At 42.2% G+C, this 16748-nt stretch overlaps 3 protein-coding genes across 3 annotated transcripts; 1 reads left to right on the top strand and 2 right to left on the bottom strand.

The window, feature by feature from the left end:
* Nucleotides 1–367: 367 nt before the first annotated feature.
* ppiab (peptidylprolyl isomerase Ab (cyclophilin A)) lies at nt 368–4751 on the top strand. Its single transcript, XM_084442097.1, has 5 exons — nt 368–552; nt 2314–2344; nt 2941–3029; nt 3505–3677; nt 4263–4751. The coding sequence occupies exons 1-5, from the start codon at nt 484–486 to the stop codon at nt 4393–4395; spliced, it is 495 nt and encodes a 164-aa protein (XP_084298223.1). The 5' UTR covers nt 368–483; the 3' UTR covers nt 4396–4751.
* Nucleotides 4752–6478: 1727 nt separating this feature from the next.
* Nucleotides 6479–10995, bottom strand: LOC311312027 (RING finger protein 122; the record flags this gene model as incomplete). The annotated part of the gene is made up of 5 exons (XM_084441870.1): nt 6479–6593; nt 7897–7979; nt 9049–9090; nt 9304–9349; nt 10886–10995. The coding sequence occupies 5 exons, from the start codon at nt 10993–10995 to the stop codon at nt 6479–6481; spliced, it is 396 nt and encodes a 131-aa protein (XP_084297996.1).
* Nucleotides 10996–15421: 4426 nt separating this feature from the next.
* dusp26 (dual specificity phosphatase 26) lies at nt 15422–16429 on the bottom strand (the record flags this gene model as incomplete). The annotated part of the gene is made up of 3 exons (XM_084441865.1): nt 15422–15627; nt 15828–16039; nt 16251–16429. 3 exons carry the CDS (start codon nt 16427–16429, stop codon nt 15422–15424), a joined length of 597 nt encoding a protein of 198 aa, XP_084297991.1.
* Between the last annotated feature and the right edge of the window lie 319 nt (nt 16430–16748).

Below are 16748 nucleotides of genomic sequence, written 5' to 3'. Positions count from 1 at the left end.
ACGTGCCATAATGGCGATTTTATTAGAGACACACCCAAGGCCCATATTTAGTGAACGTGCACACCAGACACACCCACTTATTTCCAGGCAGATAATTGGGCGGCATCCGAGGTAGCGTTCGAAATCGTCATAAATGTGTACCACAATCGGCCAATCCTGATGTCAATCAGAAGTCCGTCCCCTCAACCTCGTTCCCAGGCTTTCTCCGGCCCCCAAACGCCTCTGATCAAATAGGCTGACAGGGGATTGGATGCATTGTGTAATACATGCATAAAAGAGATATATTATTGGCTGAAACATATGCCGCTCTGTGACTCGAGTATCCTATAGGCTTCCATCTGATACACGGTCCTCATATATAATTTGTGTACAAAATTACCTTCCCGTTCCGATTCAGCTGCGGTGCCGCTCGGTAACAATAACGTAGTTCAGTAGCCTAACGTTATTTGCACACAAAAAACAACAACTTAACTAATTCTAAACATGGCAAAGCCTAGGGTTTTCTTTGACATTAGTATCGGCGACCAGCGAGCTGGCAGGATAGTGATGGAGGTAAGATCAACGCATCAACCGGCTTGCCGTGGAATATTTTTAAAAACTTTTTGCTTGCTTTTAACGTAATGCCAACTCAGAAATGCTAATTGGTTACCCGCCTTGCTGTCAAATTAACGTGTTTTACATGCACACGGGTTATTGTTTGGGTTTTGTAGCATCTGTGCTGTTTAGACCTTATGCTGTAGGCTAGCTCCATTGGTAGATGGCTCACTAATTGAGAATGATGTTTTAGCGAGTGGTATGAAAGCTGTCTGATTGCACCAATTGCTTTGCGGAATCCTCAGTAGCTAACGAGGTCGTTTACACCATCGCTTGGAGGGTATGTGGGTCCATGCGGGGAGTAAGCAGAACTGAACATATTGTTTCTCCCCAACTTTTCCGGCCTTGCAATTTATTGCCGGTCGCCATCTTCGCATTTTTTATTATGGCACCAGATGCCATTTTGAAAAGGGGGGGGAGGGGGGTGGCTGCTTGTTGTTCAATGGGGTGAGGGTTGAAAGGGAATACGCTGACGGGTGCCATTGTGTAACGTTACCCCAAGGGATGTATTTGGCGATGCCTTGATCAGGGACTGCAGAACAGTCACAACACCGAACATCGCGTCCCACGCAGCGTTTTTGCCTCATTTCTGTTCAGACGGATGTTCCTCTGCAGCCGGCAACATTGACGCAGGAGCAGCACGCGCTTACTGTCATCAGGACAGCCGCGCCCGAACGAGGGAAATCATTTCGCTCATGGCTATGGCCGCATCTCACCATCATTCCATGTCCCAAATTAAAATGATAGGCTAGTATAGTTATTTTGCATGAGTTCCTGCTTTTTACATTTTAAAATGTCACGGACATATTGTCATCCTACGGGAGCACGTGGGCGTGCAGCCGACTCCTTTGTTGTGATACAGAAAGAAGCCATCCATCCATCCGATGGAAATGGGTCTCATGTGCACAGTTCTAGACCTGCTCCCACCACCCTAGCTTTATCATTGCAAGGGGGGAATATACGCGGATATGAGATCCGACCGGGTCTAACCGAGGAACAGGATGTAGCCCACTGTCAAATCTACTGCGGCGTGCGCCTGCCTTGCGATTTCACAGCTTCCCTGTTTTCGGAGTGGAAAAGTACAGCTTCAGGCCAGATGTGGGCGTGTCTGGTTGGACCTGGTGGGCGGGAGGGAGCGTCTGCATGTGGCTTCATGTTCCCAGCGGCAGTGTCTGACAGAGCGGTACCTGGTCTGGCAACATAGGCTGGTGGTTTCTGTATTTGCTTCCGGTAGACAGCGGGCAATCACAGACACTGGTCGTGTTAATTTTTGCTTTTCCCCTGACTGCTATGCAGCAGGTAGTAAATGGCGTCAACGTGTAGTCGACCCCAGAGCTGTCATACAAGCCATGGTTAGTGATGTAAGATGGTGCAGGATGTCCTCCAGAAGGACTTGCGTGTAGTTCGTGCCAAATAACACACAATGACACAGAGCTGGTCACATCACACCATGCTCTTCTCATGTCTTTTTGTGGAATTCGATAACTTAATAGCTGAAAGCGCAGTAACTGGTTGTTCTGACCTCAATATAGCTGTCGTAGGATGTAAACAGGCCCATCTTCTGCTCAGTGGTGTTATGGTTCATGTAGCCAGGTATAGTTCATAAATATTTTTATTGCTCAAACATACTGTACCCTTTAAGTGCCAAAATTACTTGTGTTAGATGGGAAGGACCATGAGTTAAGAAATATCCTAATACAATGCATCTCTCCCTTGCAGCTCGAAGCTGATGTGGTTCCCAGAACTGCAGGTGAGCAGGCTTACACACTACACTGAACTCATCTCGATGGGCTTCCAAGCCTTGTGGTTGTGACAACTCTGCCGGATGGCAATATTGATGCAGACCAGGCACTCAACCCTGCCTCAACGTGCCTCCACAGCTAGTAACGGGTCACTGTTGAGTAAATGGCAGCTGGAATGTCATTTTTATAACCACACAAACTACACCAATGATATCTCTGGGAAAACACTGTATAGAAATGAAAGTAGGACCGAAGTCACATTTCTTTACCCTGTCTTCTCAGCCGCTAAAATGATTTAAAAGTATTGAATCGTTGCACAGCCAGAGGAATCATGTCTATCTAGTCTGCATCAAAACCTGCTGACTATTGTCTGCAGCTCTTTAGCAAAGATCACAAGTGTAGTGCACATTTCTGAATGGGCTGAGTGGCTCTATGCTATTTTTAGTTATATGCCCCCATTCACAGCCGGTGAACCAGGCCCTAAAGACATGCCCTATATGCCTCTATGCTTCTTCTTTAGCCTCTGCAGGTCGGAGAACAACAACCAAAGTGACTTAGTAATTTAAGACTGGGAGTTGATGTATCTAAATTGATTTTTCCACAGAAAATTTCCGTGCCCTGTGCACTGGGGAGAAGGGTTTTGGCTACAAAGGCTCCATCTTCCACCGTGTCATCCCTAAGTTCATGTGCCAGGTGAGGCGCGGGCTGGGGTCGGTTTTCCATAATGCTCCAATAGCCGTGTTTCCATCCACACGTTTTATGCGAATTACGTTATATCTAATTAAAAATGCCTTATGAAAACAGTAAAATTTCGATTAAAAGTCATGAAAATCGACAAAAAGTTTGTACTGTCGATCTCGTCGGATTTTCTCTTATTCGTTAAAAGGCTTTTGTGATGAATGCTTTATCTGATTTAAAGCTCTAGATGGAAACGCACGTTCACCGGCTTTATTTGCATTCATATTTTTAGCGATCCTCACATAATTCGATTGACAAGTGGATGGAAACATGGCTACTGACACAGGGGTGTTCAGTTGTTGCCCTTACACCGCAAGCGATGTTATTTTTTGTTCACACATACATGTCAAATCATTGTAAAGCCAGATGAACATGACCAGAATAGAGGACCTACTGGTGTACTGGTTGTAAACCCATCTCGCTCACATAGGGTGGCGACTTCACCAACCACAATGGAACCGGCGGCAAATCCATCTATGGCAACAAGTTTGAGGACGAGAACTTCAAGCTGAAGCACACCGGCATGGGCTGCCTCTCCATGGCCAACGCTGGACCCAACACCAACGGATCCCAGTTCTTCATCTGCACAGCCGAGACCACCTGGTAAGACTCCTGTGCACACAGCTAATGGCACAAACATGCATCTAGGCACCTGTGATGATTTGAAAAGATTGGCTCTACAAGAAGGTCAGCGGGTGGATGTTAACAACAATAATAATGATATTTATTATTATTATTACCTCCGCCCCAGCGACAGTGCAAGGCGAGGGGTAATGTTTTCTGTGCTGTGTGTTTGTTTGTTTGTTAGCAGGATTACACAAAAACTACCAGACTGATTTTCATGAAACTCAGTGGAGGGGTGTAGCATGGGCCAACTTAGAACCCATTAAATTTTGGTGTGCACAGAGCCATGAAATGCATTTGGGGCAGAGGTCTGTGCTCTCTGAGCACCATTTCTAGTTGTTAATTGTATCTATAAAGTGCTTTGAGATTGTCTAAGTGCTGAATGTTGCTTATGCCGGGCTCATGCTAGTGTGAGCCTGGCATTAGTTTTCTAATACTTTTAGAACTACATAAGTGGCTATGGGTCCATTTCACTGAGTACTGTGTGTCTTAGAGTAGCTGTTAATTTGTGGCAGCCTGTGTCAGTGAGGTTTCAAACCCCTCTCCACCCCTCCCTCCCTGCAGGCTGGACGGGAAGCATGTTGTGTTTGGAAAGGTGGTGGAGGGCCTCGATTTGGTCAAGACGATGGAGAGTAAGGGCGCCAGCAGTGGCAAGGTCAGCGCCAAGATCAAGATCGAAGACTGCGGACAGCTCTGAGCTCCTCTTACCCCTCCCCTGCTCCCAGCAATCTATCTACCATCCATCTACTCTCCCTCCACCTAGCTCCAAGCATCTGACTTCCCCCGCTCCCCCACCCTTACTACTCGCAAATAAACAACAACATTCCTTATCAAGTGAAAAGTGACATAAGGTAATTCAAATTAAAATCCTTTTTAACCATTCCTCCTCTCACTAGAGAACGTTTTTGTCCCACGTCTGTACATTTCATTTGTGGCTTACCTTTTTTGCATTTTGAATTGTCCCATCAGGACCACATTTGTTAAACAAAATCTGAATAAAGTGGCATTTGTTAAACAAAATCTGAATAAAGTGGAGAAAGACTCCTTAAACCAGCGAGTTTCATTGTGTGCGTGATTGCTGAGTGCATAGGTTGGGCATCTGTATTGTTGAACAACATCTGTATTGTTGTTGAAGTCATCACATGTAACTACCAGTAACAACCCCTTCACTTATTTCCCAAGTTGGAATAGAAAGTTTATTTGCCATGTGCACAGGTACACTGGAATTATTGTAATCACTTGTCTTTACAGAATCTTATAAGTGCTAATTAATTCCTCATTCCAGTGAAAGTAGATCTGAGACTGGTTCATGATAAAGTGAACAACCTAACAATGGGCCCAATTCTGGAAGTAGGGAGCTTTTTCCGCTTAATTTTCTACATGGATTAGCATTGTTTTTGCAATAGTTTATTCCCACCACCAGAGGGCGATCTCATGTAGTTGATTGCTTGTTAGCCATCTACTGCAGTGCAGGCTACTGTATAAATAATTGAGTTCTCTTCAAATGAAGGACAAACCCCCTGCCCTTCAAATAGCCTACTTATGTTGACCAAAATGTTAAGGGAATCCCATTGGGAATTCCCAGGGCTGAGGCGTCGTAGCTTACGATGATCGTAGCGCTACGATGCCTCTGGGAAACTCAGCCCAGATCAGATGTGAGTAATGGGTCATCTTGATGTGGGTAATTACAACTGATGGAGACTGTTAAACTGAAAGTGTAACCCAACCTATATGAGACTATAATACAAAACCTGGTGTTGACACTATGTCCATGTTCACAAATGGCGACAAATAAGGATTTCTGTTTATTCCATGTTATTTAATGTAGAGGTAACTAAAACACAAGGCAATGAGAACATTATGCACTTTACATCTGTAGATGATTGTGCACATTGTCTACCATATACTGCACAAGTAGAAATATTAGATTCCACCTATGAAGTCCAGATTGCACATAGTGTGGTGACCTTTGACCTCACTAGATTATGTACATCGTGTGGTGACTTTCAATCACTAGATTATGTACAGGTACATATGGTGGTGACTTGAATCACTAGATTATGTACAGGTACATATGGTGGTGACTGTTGAATCACTAGATTATGTATAGCGAGTGACTGTGGGCATCACTAGATTCTATACATAGTGGGGTATCCCTGGTTTCTATCTGATGTAACTGAGCCCATCCAGACCAGTGATTACTCTGAGCAATGGAAGGCATGGTTCATGTTTCTGTAGCCACTGCCAGAGCACAAACATCCCAACGTCCTTTCCCATATATAAAAAAGCTTTTAACTTGCACTGTGTTTCCACAATACAATCTTTTCCATATTTCACAACATGAGTAATATGCACACATCTATCACTGTATAAATGAAATGGTCTACTACAGAATTAAATGGTTGTGATTGAGTCACCTTATTAGATATTAGATATACTTCTTTGACTTGGAATTACACCCTCTTGTGAGTCTCAGTCAGGAGGCCTGTCCAGTCCTGGCAATCAATACCATGGTGATGTCACAAGACTTGAACCCTGGTTTTTAGCCAACTTTGCATCTGTCAACTGCCACCTCAGAGGTATAGTAGCTGGCCTTTGTTGGTCACATGGATCGAGAATGACACACCACCCATTGAGACAGCAGTCCTTCCTGTAGGATCTCTATGGGGATGTGCTACACCAGTAGTGAGATACCAGTCCTTCCTGTAGGATCTCTATGGGGATGTGCTACACCAGTAGTGAGATACCAGTCCTTCCTGTAGGATCTCTATGGGGATGTGCTACACCAGTTCATCCAGTAGTGTGCCCAAACTGTGGCGCTGTTCAGTCGGTCCAGTGATGGGCTTGTTGCACATGGGGCACACACAGCGTACCTCCAGCCACTTCACCAGGCACCTATGGGGGACAGAAAAACAGACTTGGATGGAAATACTATTTGAAATAATTTCAAATATTTTATCTCTGCTTGATTGATCTTGCCTGCCACAATAGAACCAATGGGCTAATTCGAACACCACCCACCTGAGACTCTCAAACTCAAGCACCCACAGTATTTGAAAGGATACTATTTGACTCAGGTCCGTAGACAACATCACTAGAGCTATTAGTTCACTGCAAGTGTGTTAAAGCAGGGCAGGGAGAAAAGCTTGCACTGAAGGGATGTACAGTACGGCATAACTGGAGTGGTATCTGATCTCACATCTGACATGCTCTATAAGATAAGTTTAATAACAGGTGATAGCAGGTATGCTCTATAAGATAAGTTTAATAACAGGTGATAGCAGGTATGCTCTATAAGATAAGTTTAATAACAGGTGATAGCAGGTATGCTCTATAAGATAAGTTTAATAACAGGTGATAGCAGGTATACTCTATAAGATAAGATTAATAACAGGTAATAGCAGGTATACTCTATAAGATAAGTTTAATAACAGGTAATAGCAGGTATACTCTATAAGATAAATTAATAACAGGTGATAGCAGGTATACTCTATAATATAAGATTAATAACAGGTGATAGCAGGTATACTCTATAAGATAAGTTTAATAACAGGTGATAGCAGGTATGCTCTATAAAATAAGATTAATAACAGGTGATAGCAGGTATGCTCTATAAAATAAGATTAATAACAGGTGATAGCAGGTATACTCTATAAAATAAGATTAATAACAGGTGATAGCAGGTATAATCTATAAGATAAGTTTAATAACAGGTAATAGCAGGTATGCTCTATAAGATAAGATTAATAACAGGTGATAGCAGGTATACTCTATAAAATAAGATTAATAACAGGTGATAGCAGGTATAATCTATAAGATAAGTTTAATAACAGATAATAGCAGGTATGCTCTATAAGATAAGATTAATAACAGGTGATAGCAGGTATACTCTATAAGATAAGATTAATAACAGGTGATAGCAGGTCGACTCTATAAGATAAGATTAATAACAGGTAATAGCAGGTATGCTCTATAAGATAGGTTTAATAACAGGTGATAGGTATACTCTAAGATAAGTTAATAACAGGTGATAGCAGGTATACTCTATAAAATAAGATTAATAACAGGTGATAGCAGGTATACTCTATAAAATAAGTTAATAACAGGTGATAGCAGGTATATTCTATAAAATAAGATTAATAACAGGTGATAGCAGGTACTGTATGCTCAGAGGGCAGAGAGGGTGAGCGACACTTACCTCCGATGAAAGGCATGTTGGCATGGCAACACACCTAGCTCATCCTTCAGTCTGAAGTCTTCTAAACACACAGCACATGTCTGCTGCGTGTGAGAGGGAGGGGCAGGTTTAGAGGGGGTGATAGATGATGCAAGGTGGAGATCGTGGAGGGCCAACATTCAGGAGAGGGATGTGAACGGAGAGAGAAATAGAGACAAAGAAGCGGATTAGTCATTATAAAATAAATAATAATAATAGTAATAATCATCATCATCATCATCATTTTTTAAATATAAAGCACCTATCATCGTTAAACCATCTCAAAGTGCTGAAACAATAAAGTCATTAAGAAAACAAAGCAGAATAGTAACAGAGACACTAATTATATAAAATACATAAGCTTTTCTAAATAAGTCTTAAAAGGGCCCAGAGTCTGTGGTGCCCTCAGATTGTCCGGGGGGGGGGGGGGGGTGCTCAATATATTTATATATATATATATATATATATATATATATATATATATATAAGATTGAGTGGGTTCTACTGTAAATTGGCCCATGCTACACCCCTCCACCGAGTTTCATGAGTCAGGTAGTTTTTGCAGAATCCCGGCCGTGTTTGAGCGGCTCGTGGACCCGCCCTGTGACTCAGATCTGCTACAGAGTTCAAGAGGTTGTCAGCTGACCCATACACCCCTCCACCGAGTTTCATGAAATCAGTCTGGTAGTGTTAGCATAAACCTGGTCTAAAAAATGAATGCAGGTGAATGGCCAGCCGTGTTTGGGCGGCTCGTGGACCTGGCCCGTGATTCGGATCGGCTCCGAATGTAATGGGTTCTAAATTGGCCCATGCTACACCCCTACACTGAGTTTCATGAAAATCGGTCTGGTAGTTTTACGTAATCCTGGTTGAAAACATGAATGGAGGTGAATGGCCTGGGTGCTTCAGATCCACTCCAAAATGTAATGGGTTCTAAGTTGACCATGCAACACTATTCCATTGAGTTTCATGAACATCAGTCCAGTAGTCTTTGCATAATCCTGCTAACAAACAAACAAACAAACAAACTAACACACACCACCGAAAACATTACCTCTCGCCCTGCGCTGTTGCTGGGGCGGAGGTAATAATGCTAGCTTAATAAACAAAGAAAACTTAGATAGTACACATTACCCCATGCAGATTCCACTTCTTTGGATCACCTTTGAATACCACCTATGAAATATTACTTTGTGATTAGAAATAACACAGTGATTCAAAGTTTGTAAATAAATGAATAACCTGATGATATATTAAGTCATTGTATGCTTATGTCATAAAATGTAGGCTACTTTGCATTATCCAATATGTTCAACTTGTGTAGTAAAACACGATGCACTTTGCAGTAACCAGTATTTTGGTGTAGTATGATGTCTCATGGCTGCTCACCGTTTTATATCCAAACCTCTCTCTCTGGGACTGGTGCCTCAGTTTACTGTATGGGAGCAGAGGAACAGAGAGAAATGCAGCCACCAGAGTTTCAGTCGGCCTACTGCATATTGGCCTGAGATCGTGGGCTGATTAGTAGATCAATTAGTAAAATTGACTGCTAAATGCTCCAAATGACCTGAGTTTTCTCTTCTAACAATTTCAGTTTAACTTTCATAGTTTCCACGCATATCAAGGATTATCTCATTGATTTCCATAGTAACTCTGAGCTAACTGGGAAATCCTGTCTTTTGGAATACCGACCAGGGAACGATCAACTCTTGTTTAATGTGATCACTGTTTCTGCGTCTAATGCCCTGACGTACTAGAGTCCCATCACCTGGGTTGCCGTAGTAACCTATGTGGATGCAGACTGTAATTCCATAAATAAAGCTGAGATAGTCATCATCTCAAAGTGGTACAAAACGAATCAATATATATATTATTTTTCATACATAAAGTAATGCTCTTCGGGCTCAAGAGTTAGCATAACAGATGAGGCAGTGTAGAGAAGAATGCAGACACAAACACACACACACACAATAGGCCTATGTGTGTATAATAATAATAATAATAATAATAATAATAATATAATGTGTCTGTTTCAAAGGAAACCATTGTGGTGCAGAATGTGACCCTTTGTTGCTTTGTTGTAACTGGTTCATTACCAGAGAATACAATCACACTTCATTAGGGATCATGGTCCCTTCAGAGAATGGGAGTCGTCCCTGGCAACAACTGCCATGTCTCTTCTGTCAAAACCAGAGGCCTGACAATCTTTTTACACTTCCACAGCAACCATGGAAACTTGGGTAAAGATAAATCTGATCAGCATTGTCAACACAGCCAGTAAAAAACTTTATATAATCATATTAGTAGTACATAGTGGTAGTAGCAAATATACATAATAGAGAACAAGGAATATACATACAGTATGACTAAAATATAGAATACATACATACACACACACACATACACACATAGGCTACATATCGTCTTATGTATAATAATACATACATAGGCCTACATGCACACATCCACATCACTCAACAATCAAACGATGTGATGTTGGTCATTCTGTCAAGAATGTCAGTTCTGTCAGTGTGTGTGTGTGTGTGTGTGTGAGAGAGAGAGAGAGAGAGAGAGAGAGAGAGAGAGAGAGAGAGAGAGAGAGAGTTAGTGATTGGGAGGATGCCAGAATAGGAGGACACATGCTAAGTTCAGTCGCAGAGATGGATTGCCTGCAAACTAAAATAGTTCCAGGGACAAATGAGCGCCGATAAGGATCTGCGGTTGATTGTTTGAGTTAGGATGTACTTGAGGGCAGAGGAAACAAAGCATGTTCTAGGTTTGGATGGGTGGGGGGCAAGAGACACCCCCCCCAACAACAAGCAGGACATCATCACACGCACACACAGAGACCCATTTCACAATAGACGGAATGACAGTTGTCCGGTTTATGAATTTTGTGAAGTGAAATGTAATGAGCTCAAGAGGGGAGGACAGATGATGTTTTGTTGGGATGCAAGGTGTTTAACTCTACCTGATGAAGTAGCAGCAGAAGATCAGGCTGAACACAAAGACAAATATCCCTGTTCCAAAGATGACCATGTAGATGTTGAGAGGAAGATCCTGGAGCGCCACGGGAGACATGGCACCTGACCTCTCGCCCCTGACGTCTGATGTTAAATCTGTCAGTAATCACAGTTAAAAGCGTTTGAATCATGAGGTAGCCAATTACTCTCTCGCGCATACACACGCACGCACGGACAATTCAGGCCATGCGCAGTTGGACATGACGTCAAGTCTCCAAAGGACAATGCTGACATCTGTTGCTTAATATGTCGGAGTTGGCTGTCATAAAATCTTTGCGCAAAAAATATTATATTGGCATTCTAATCGATAGGGTGCATAAAATCTATGCCGTCCTGTTGAATGGCCATAGACAGCGAAGTGTTTCATAACAACAATTTAATATCGCTTGTAAACTGGTAAACAAATTAAACAATACAAACACCATATGCATAGGCTAATGTCATGCATATAAAAGCCTAATTACCGTTATACTGGACTGAACGCGTCAATAACGCGGAGTGATCCTCGGTTGGGCAACATTATTTTTCGTGAAACGCTGCTGTGCTGTCTGACTCCGCGGTGATCAGTTCCCACATCTGGATTCTGCATTCCCTGTTCACTCACTCTTTGATGCTTTTTTCTGACGTTTGTCCTCCAAGGCTGTTTGTCAAAACAAAGACATTAGCCTAAATCTTCAGAATCAGAAGTTTAGATAACCGCAGAGTTACGAGTCAATGTGTGGTCATCTTACGCATTTAATCAACTATGGAATACGTAGTTGTTTTGTTTATTTCCAAATGTTAATCAACTACGCCTGTCCGAAGAGCGAAAACAATTCCGTTTTCCTCGCTCTCCACCTCCGCCCTAGATGAGAGACAGACGTGCGCACCAATCTGAACAAGACTGCCTCTCAACATTACGTTCATTGTTTGCGTCCCAACTCCAGACAGTGGCAGCGGCACTCCGACTATGGCACCATGCAAGCTCTACTGTAACAATTAGTAGCCTACTCTTGTCATACTTGTAATAACTTCAGCCAGATCTAAATATTTTAGCCAATAGAGCGCTACGGCATCATCAAAGTACCAACATTAGTCATACCTTAGCTGTTCTGCCACATCTAATAACACCAGACCATGGTCTGGTCTGGATATGATTGTTGTACATCGTCCAGGAAAAATCTTCCAAGACATTAATTTTATTGAACCATCATAAAGACAAAGACTTTCCTGCGGTCACGGTGATGCTTGTCGAAAGGAAATGACCTTGTGAGGAATGTTGACTTTTATCTACATCTAAAATTGTCCTCAGACAGGAAGTCTGTTCGGATTGGTCATGGCGTGGCAGGTGGTCAAGGAAAACTCAGACCTTCAAAGTCATGACACTACTAAGTGCAATAGTAGGCTACATCAAAAGCCTCAACATCCAAAGCCTCTATAGTTGAAATACAGATTCATTGTCCATTGAGTAGGTTTTCTAATCAGAGTATAATTATGTCAGGCAGCATTTACCCTGCGCTGTGAGAGGAATTGTCTTTTGAGGAACGAGGCAAACTGATCTGCTGTCCCATGGTTCCCTTTGGCTGTTAGACCAAACATCCTCCGTCACATCTGGATGTCGGTGTGCACAGGGCTGTGGCCGGAATGAGGTCAGAGAGAGAAACGAGGGGAGAGGAATGTGACTTGGATCTAACCGCCAATCTCATATTTGTTTACGGCCCAGAGAGATCTGAGACGTACGACTGTAGATGCTGGGATATTCTCAAGGGACATCATGGCTCTCTTCTCTGTCCTTGCTCCTCCTCTACAGCTGTGTGCAGAGGACTGGGACACATCTGGGAGGCTCTACAGACCCAGATCCCACGGATGTCCGTCATTCCTTCAGAAAATCTATACAATAGGCCTACTGTTTAAAAATACGTGTTTTGGTTTAATCGTAATTATCTGATAAGGATACACAGACACGTTTGAGAGAAGTAGGCTATATCTTTTTTAATTTCAAACACATACATATCAAAACAAAGGCTTTGAATGCAAAACATCATATAAGCCATAACAAATAACTCTTAAGAAACAAAAACGACTTTAAACCAATCAATACACAGATTAAGGCATCACATCGTTGCTTCCTTTTTTGTCTTTCCTCATAGAGTTATCCAAAAATAATGCATTACAAATAATTCAAGTATTCCTACAATATGTCTCTGTCATTAATGGACAGGTAGGAGAGTAGAAAGAGGCACAAACTGTCTCACAGATCACTGCACAAAACCTCCACAGACAGACACAAACAGAGATAGAACAACACAGCAAAAGATCACATCTAAAAAGGCCTGCCCCAGAAACAAGCTGTTCTCCTTCCCCAAGCCTGGTCTCCCTCACTCTTGATGTTTGGAGATCTGAATTAACTCAGTGTCTCAGCTATCAAGCAGATTGACCTCCACATGAAGTCAAAGTCCGGTCCGACACCATCACACTCGTGTAAAATTCTTTCTTTACAATTCCTTGTTTCTGGACCAGGCCAGACACACCTACCCCAGCTCTACCATCCCTCCTATTCCATTTGATGAAAAACACAACATTGAGGAATTTATAAATATTACATTTGGTTGGTCAAAAACCTGTGAAATAGATTTGGTCAAAACATAGTCACACTTTGGCAAGAATGGTCCTCATGGTCCTCTACATATAGATGATGCTAACGCATGGTTAGACTGAACAGAGAAAATAACAGTTATGAAAGTTTTACCATCTCACGTGCTGTTTTTCCATTTGGACTTAGTTATTCTATCCTCTCCTTTATACCAAGGGGTGGGTGAGTCTTGATTTTAACACAGAATACAAACAATTACATTCCAAGCTCCACAGAGCATGATCACAGAAACATCAAGCTCTAAATTCCATCTGGTTTTCTACATTTGATTTGAGCCAAGAAGCTCCAACATCTAATATTCTGGTCCTAGTGTACAGTAGGCTGTTGCACAAATTCCTGTGACCAATCAGATATCAATTCTGAGAGCATGAGAGGAAATCACAAATGAGAAAGCATGAAATACACATAGATACTTGAGGTATTCATCATTCAACTTCAGGAAAGGGCATTATCTGAGATTGCCTAAACATGAGCATCAGACAGTTAAATCACTCTGACCTGTAAGAACACACAGAGCACAATGTTCACGTACTGTAGAATACGAGTCTTGTAGAATCTGTCTAGAAACAGTGGAACTCTATGATTATGCTGGTACAGTTATAAAATAGGCAGTTGGTAACTTTAACCAAACCATTTCGTAATTACACACGTTACAGAATTAAAACCCACAGAGTTCCCTAACCTAAGTCTTGTGCTGGTAATGTATGCCTTTTTCAATGACTGTTGTTCATGTAACACCACACGATCTTCAGTAAGGTTAAAAACTCGCTAACAGTCAGGTCTGGAGTAATGCACTAGTCAGAGTGGGCATAGCAGTCCAGTCACAAGTTCTGGACTTGTGTGCTGGTATTCTAAATCCACAGTTCTTCATCTACTGTGTATAGCTAGTGATTCATACCAAATCCACTGTATGACATATCAGTATTTAGTAATAATTTCAAAAGGTACGAAAATGCTGATATGTTTACAAAATACTATTTCAAATAAGATATACCTTTGGTTGAAATGATATGGGAATTTAACACCCAATTGAAATTGTTGCGTAGCAGTAGTTCAAAACTTCATATCATATTCATTCACATCAGAGATGAATATAGTCAAGAGATTTTAGCGGCAGCTTTTTAGCTACAGTTTTGTGCTGTCTTACACGTGGTTCACCTGAGTTGCCAGGTACCTGCACATTGTTCAGAAGACAGGAAAATCAACTACGAAAATCAAACAAACTAGACTAGGCTGAAATAACACTTACTAAGGCATTGCGTATCTCTACCTATGACCTCAAGGTATTTACACGGTTTCAATAACCGTACTGACTGTAAGCCAAGACCTATTCTAAGGTTAGCAACTATCTCTACAGGCACAGATGTGTACTCGAGTGAAAAGAAAACAGAGAGGTGAGAAGGATTACTAATCAAACAGAACATGACTACTGTGTGTATGCAAAATCAACACTGTTCTGGATCTGTGAGGATGCAAGTTCAGATGAATGAAATATTTATATAATTGTATTTGTGAGTGACATACAAAAGATGCACAAGATGTAATATTATGTGTGTACTGTAAGTAAGTATTCAGTGATTCTGTTTACTAGAGCCTACTACTACTACTACTACTACTACTACTACTACTACTACTACTAGCCTTGGTTTTCTGTTTTGATTGAATAGAGCCCTCAGTGCCATATGCTACTGTACCTGCCATAGTGTTGGAACAGGCCATATTGGTAAATCATTTAGACACAAAGCACATCATTCCTATCCCTATTGTCTCCAACAGCTATCATGTAACACCAGTGCCAGCTTGTGTCTTGCAGCACAGGTTTAGCAGTTACAAATTGAGAATGTTTGGGGCTCTATGGTGAAGCCTTGCGGCTGTCTCTCAGGATGCCATCCAGGCCGCTGAGTTGGCGCAGGAAGCCTCGGTTGGGGGTGACACCACGGTGGTCCTTCACAGTCTTTATAGCTTCCACCAGGGTCATGTTCTGTCTGATCATCAGATAGGCTAACACTAGCGTGGCAGAACGACTTACACCTACTGCACAGTGGACGAGAACCTTACCTTCACAGAGGGAGTGAGAGAGAGAAGAACCACACAAAACAATTGAAAGACCAGCACATTTAGATCACTGAGCTAGCATTGCACCTGTTTACATGTACATGCACACGCACACACACACACACACACACACACACACACACACACACACACACACACACACACACACACACACACACACACACACACACACACACACTAACCTCCACTAGTGAGAGCCTTGTGGATGAACTCTGCTGCAGGGTAAAAGTTGACACTCATGTCAAAGGAGGGGGAGTCGTGAGCCTCGATGCCCTGGTAGGTGATGTTCATGCCAGCATAGTACTCTGCTCCTCCCCGCCACTTGCTCTGGGCACAGTTCAGGATGTGGGTGATGCCTAGTTTGGCCAGCTCACGTCGATCTGAAGCTATTTCTCTGCAGGGGATCAATCAATAAATCAACCAATAAATCAATAAATCAATCAGTCAATCAATCAATCAATCAATCAATCTGTAGAGTAGAATTAGAATTAGCGTGCAGTGTGAGACTAATGAGCGTGCACTGTGAGCTAATTTACAGTTCCAAATAAAATTTCACAAGATTGCCAGTCTCCCCCAAAAAGTGTTTAATGTCTCATTCAACTCACTGATCACCAATGTAGAGTCTTGGCCACACTTCGTCGGCATGGTTACATGCTGTTTTTCCGGTGTAGAGGAGTCTCTCCAGCTCGGACAGCGTGAGCACTGGTGAACCGCGCTCTGAATCTTTACGGCCGGGAGATCTTGAGCTGCTCCGGGACCGAGAGAACCTGGACATGAACGCCATCTGAAGCGTGCGTGTTTACGCAGTCTGAGCTGCGTCTAGAGGAAAAAGTCAGATCCAATAGAGGCTTTGCAGTTGCATTCTCAATCATCAACAACCACACCCAGCCCTGTTGGAAGACCACTGAGTGGAAGCAAATTCTATAGGATTCTACAGGGTAGCCTATAAAGCCAATTTCTGTGAGATTTTCATATGCAATAACAAAATATAAAAGCTTTTTTAGCTAAATCAGTGCCTATGCACAAGTTTAATGTCAGATTGAATATAACTGATGGGCGCAAGGAAAAGTTAGGCTGTAGACAACCAAGGAAAAGTTAGGCTG

Source organism: Borostomias antarcticus, assembly GCF_949987555.1.
Source record: "Borostomias antarcticus genome assembly, chromosome: 8".
NCBI classification, from domain to species: Eukaryota; Metazoa; Chordata; class Actinopteri; order Stomiiformes; family Stomiidae; genus Borostomias; species Borostomias antarcticus.
Note: the sequence above shows the minus strand (reverse complement) of the source record. Positions and strands in the feature narration are given on the sequence as shown.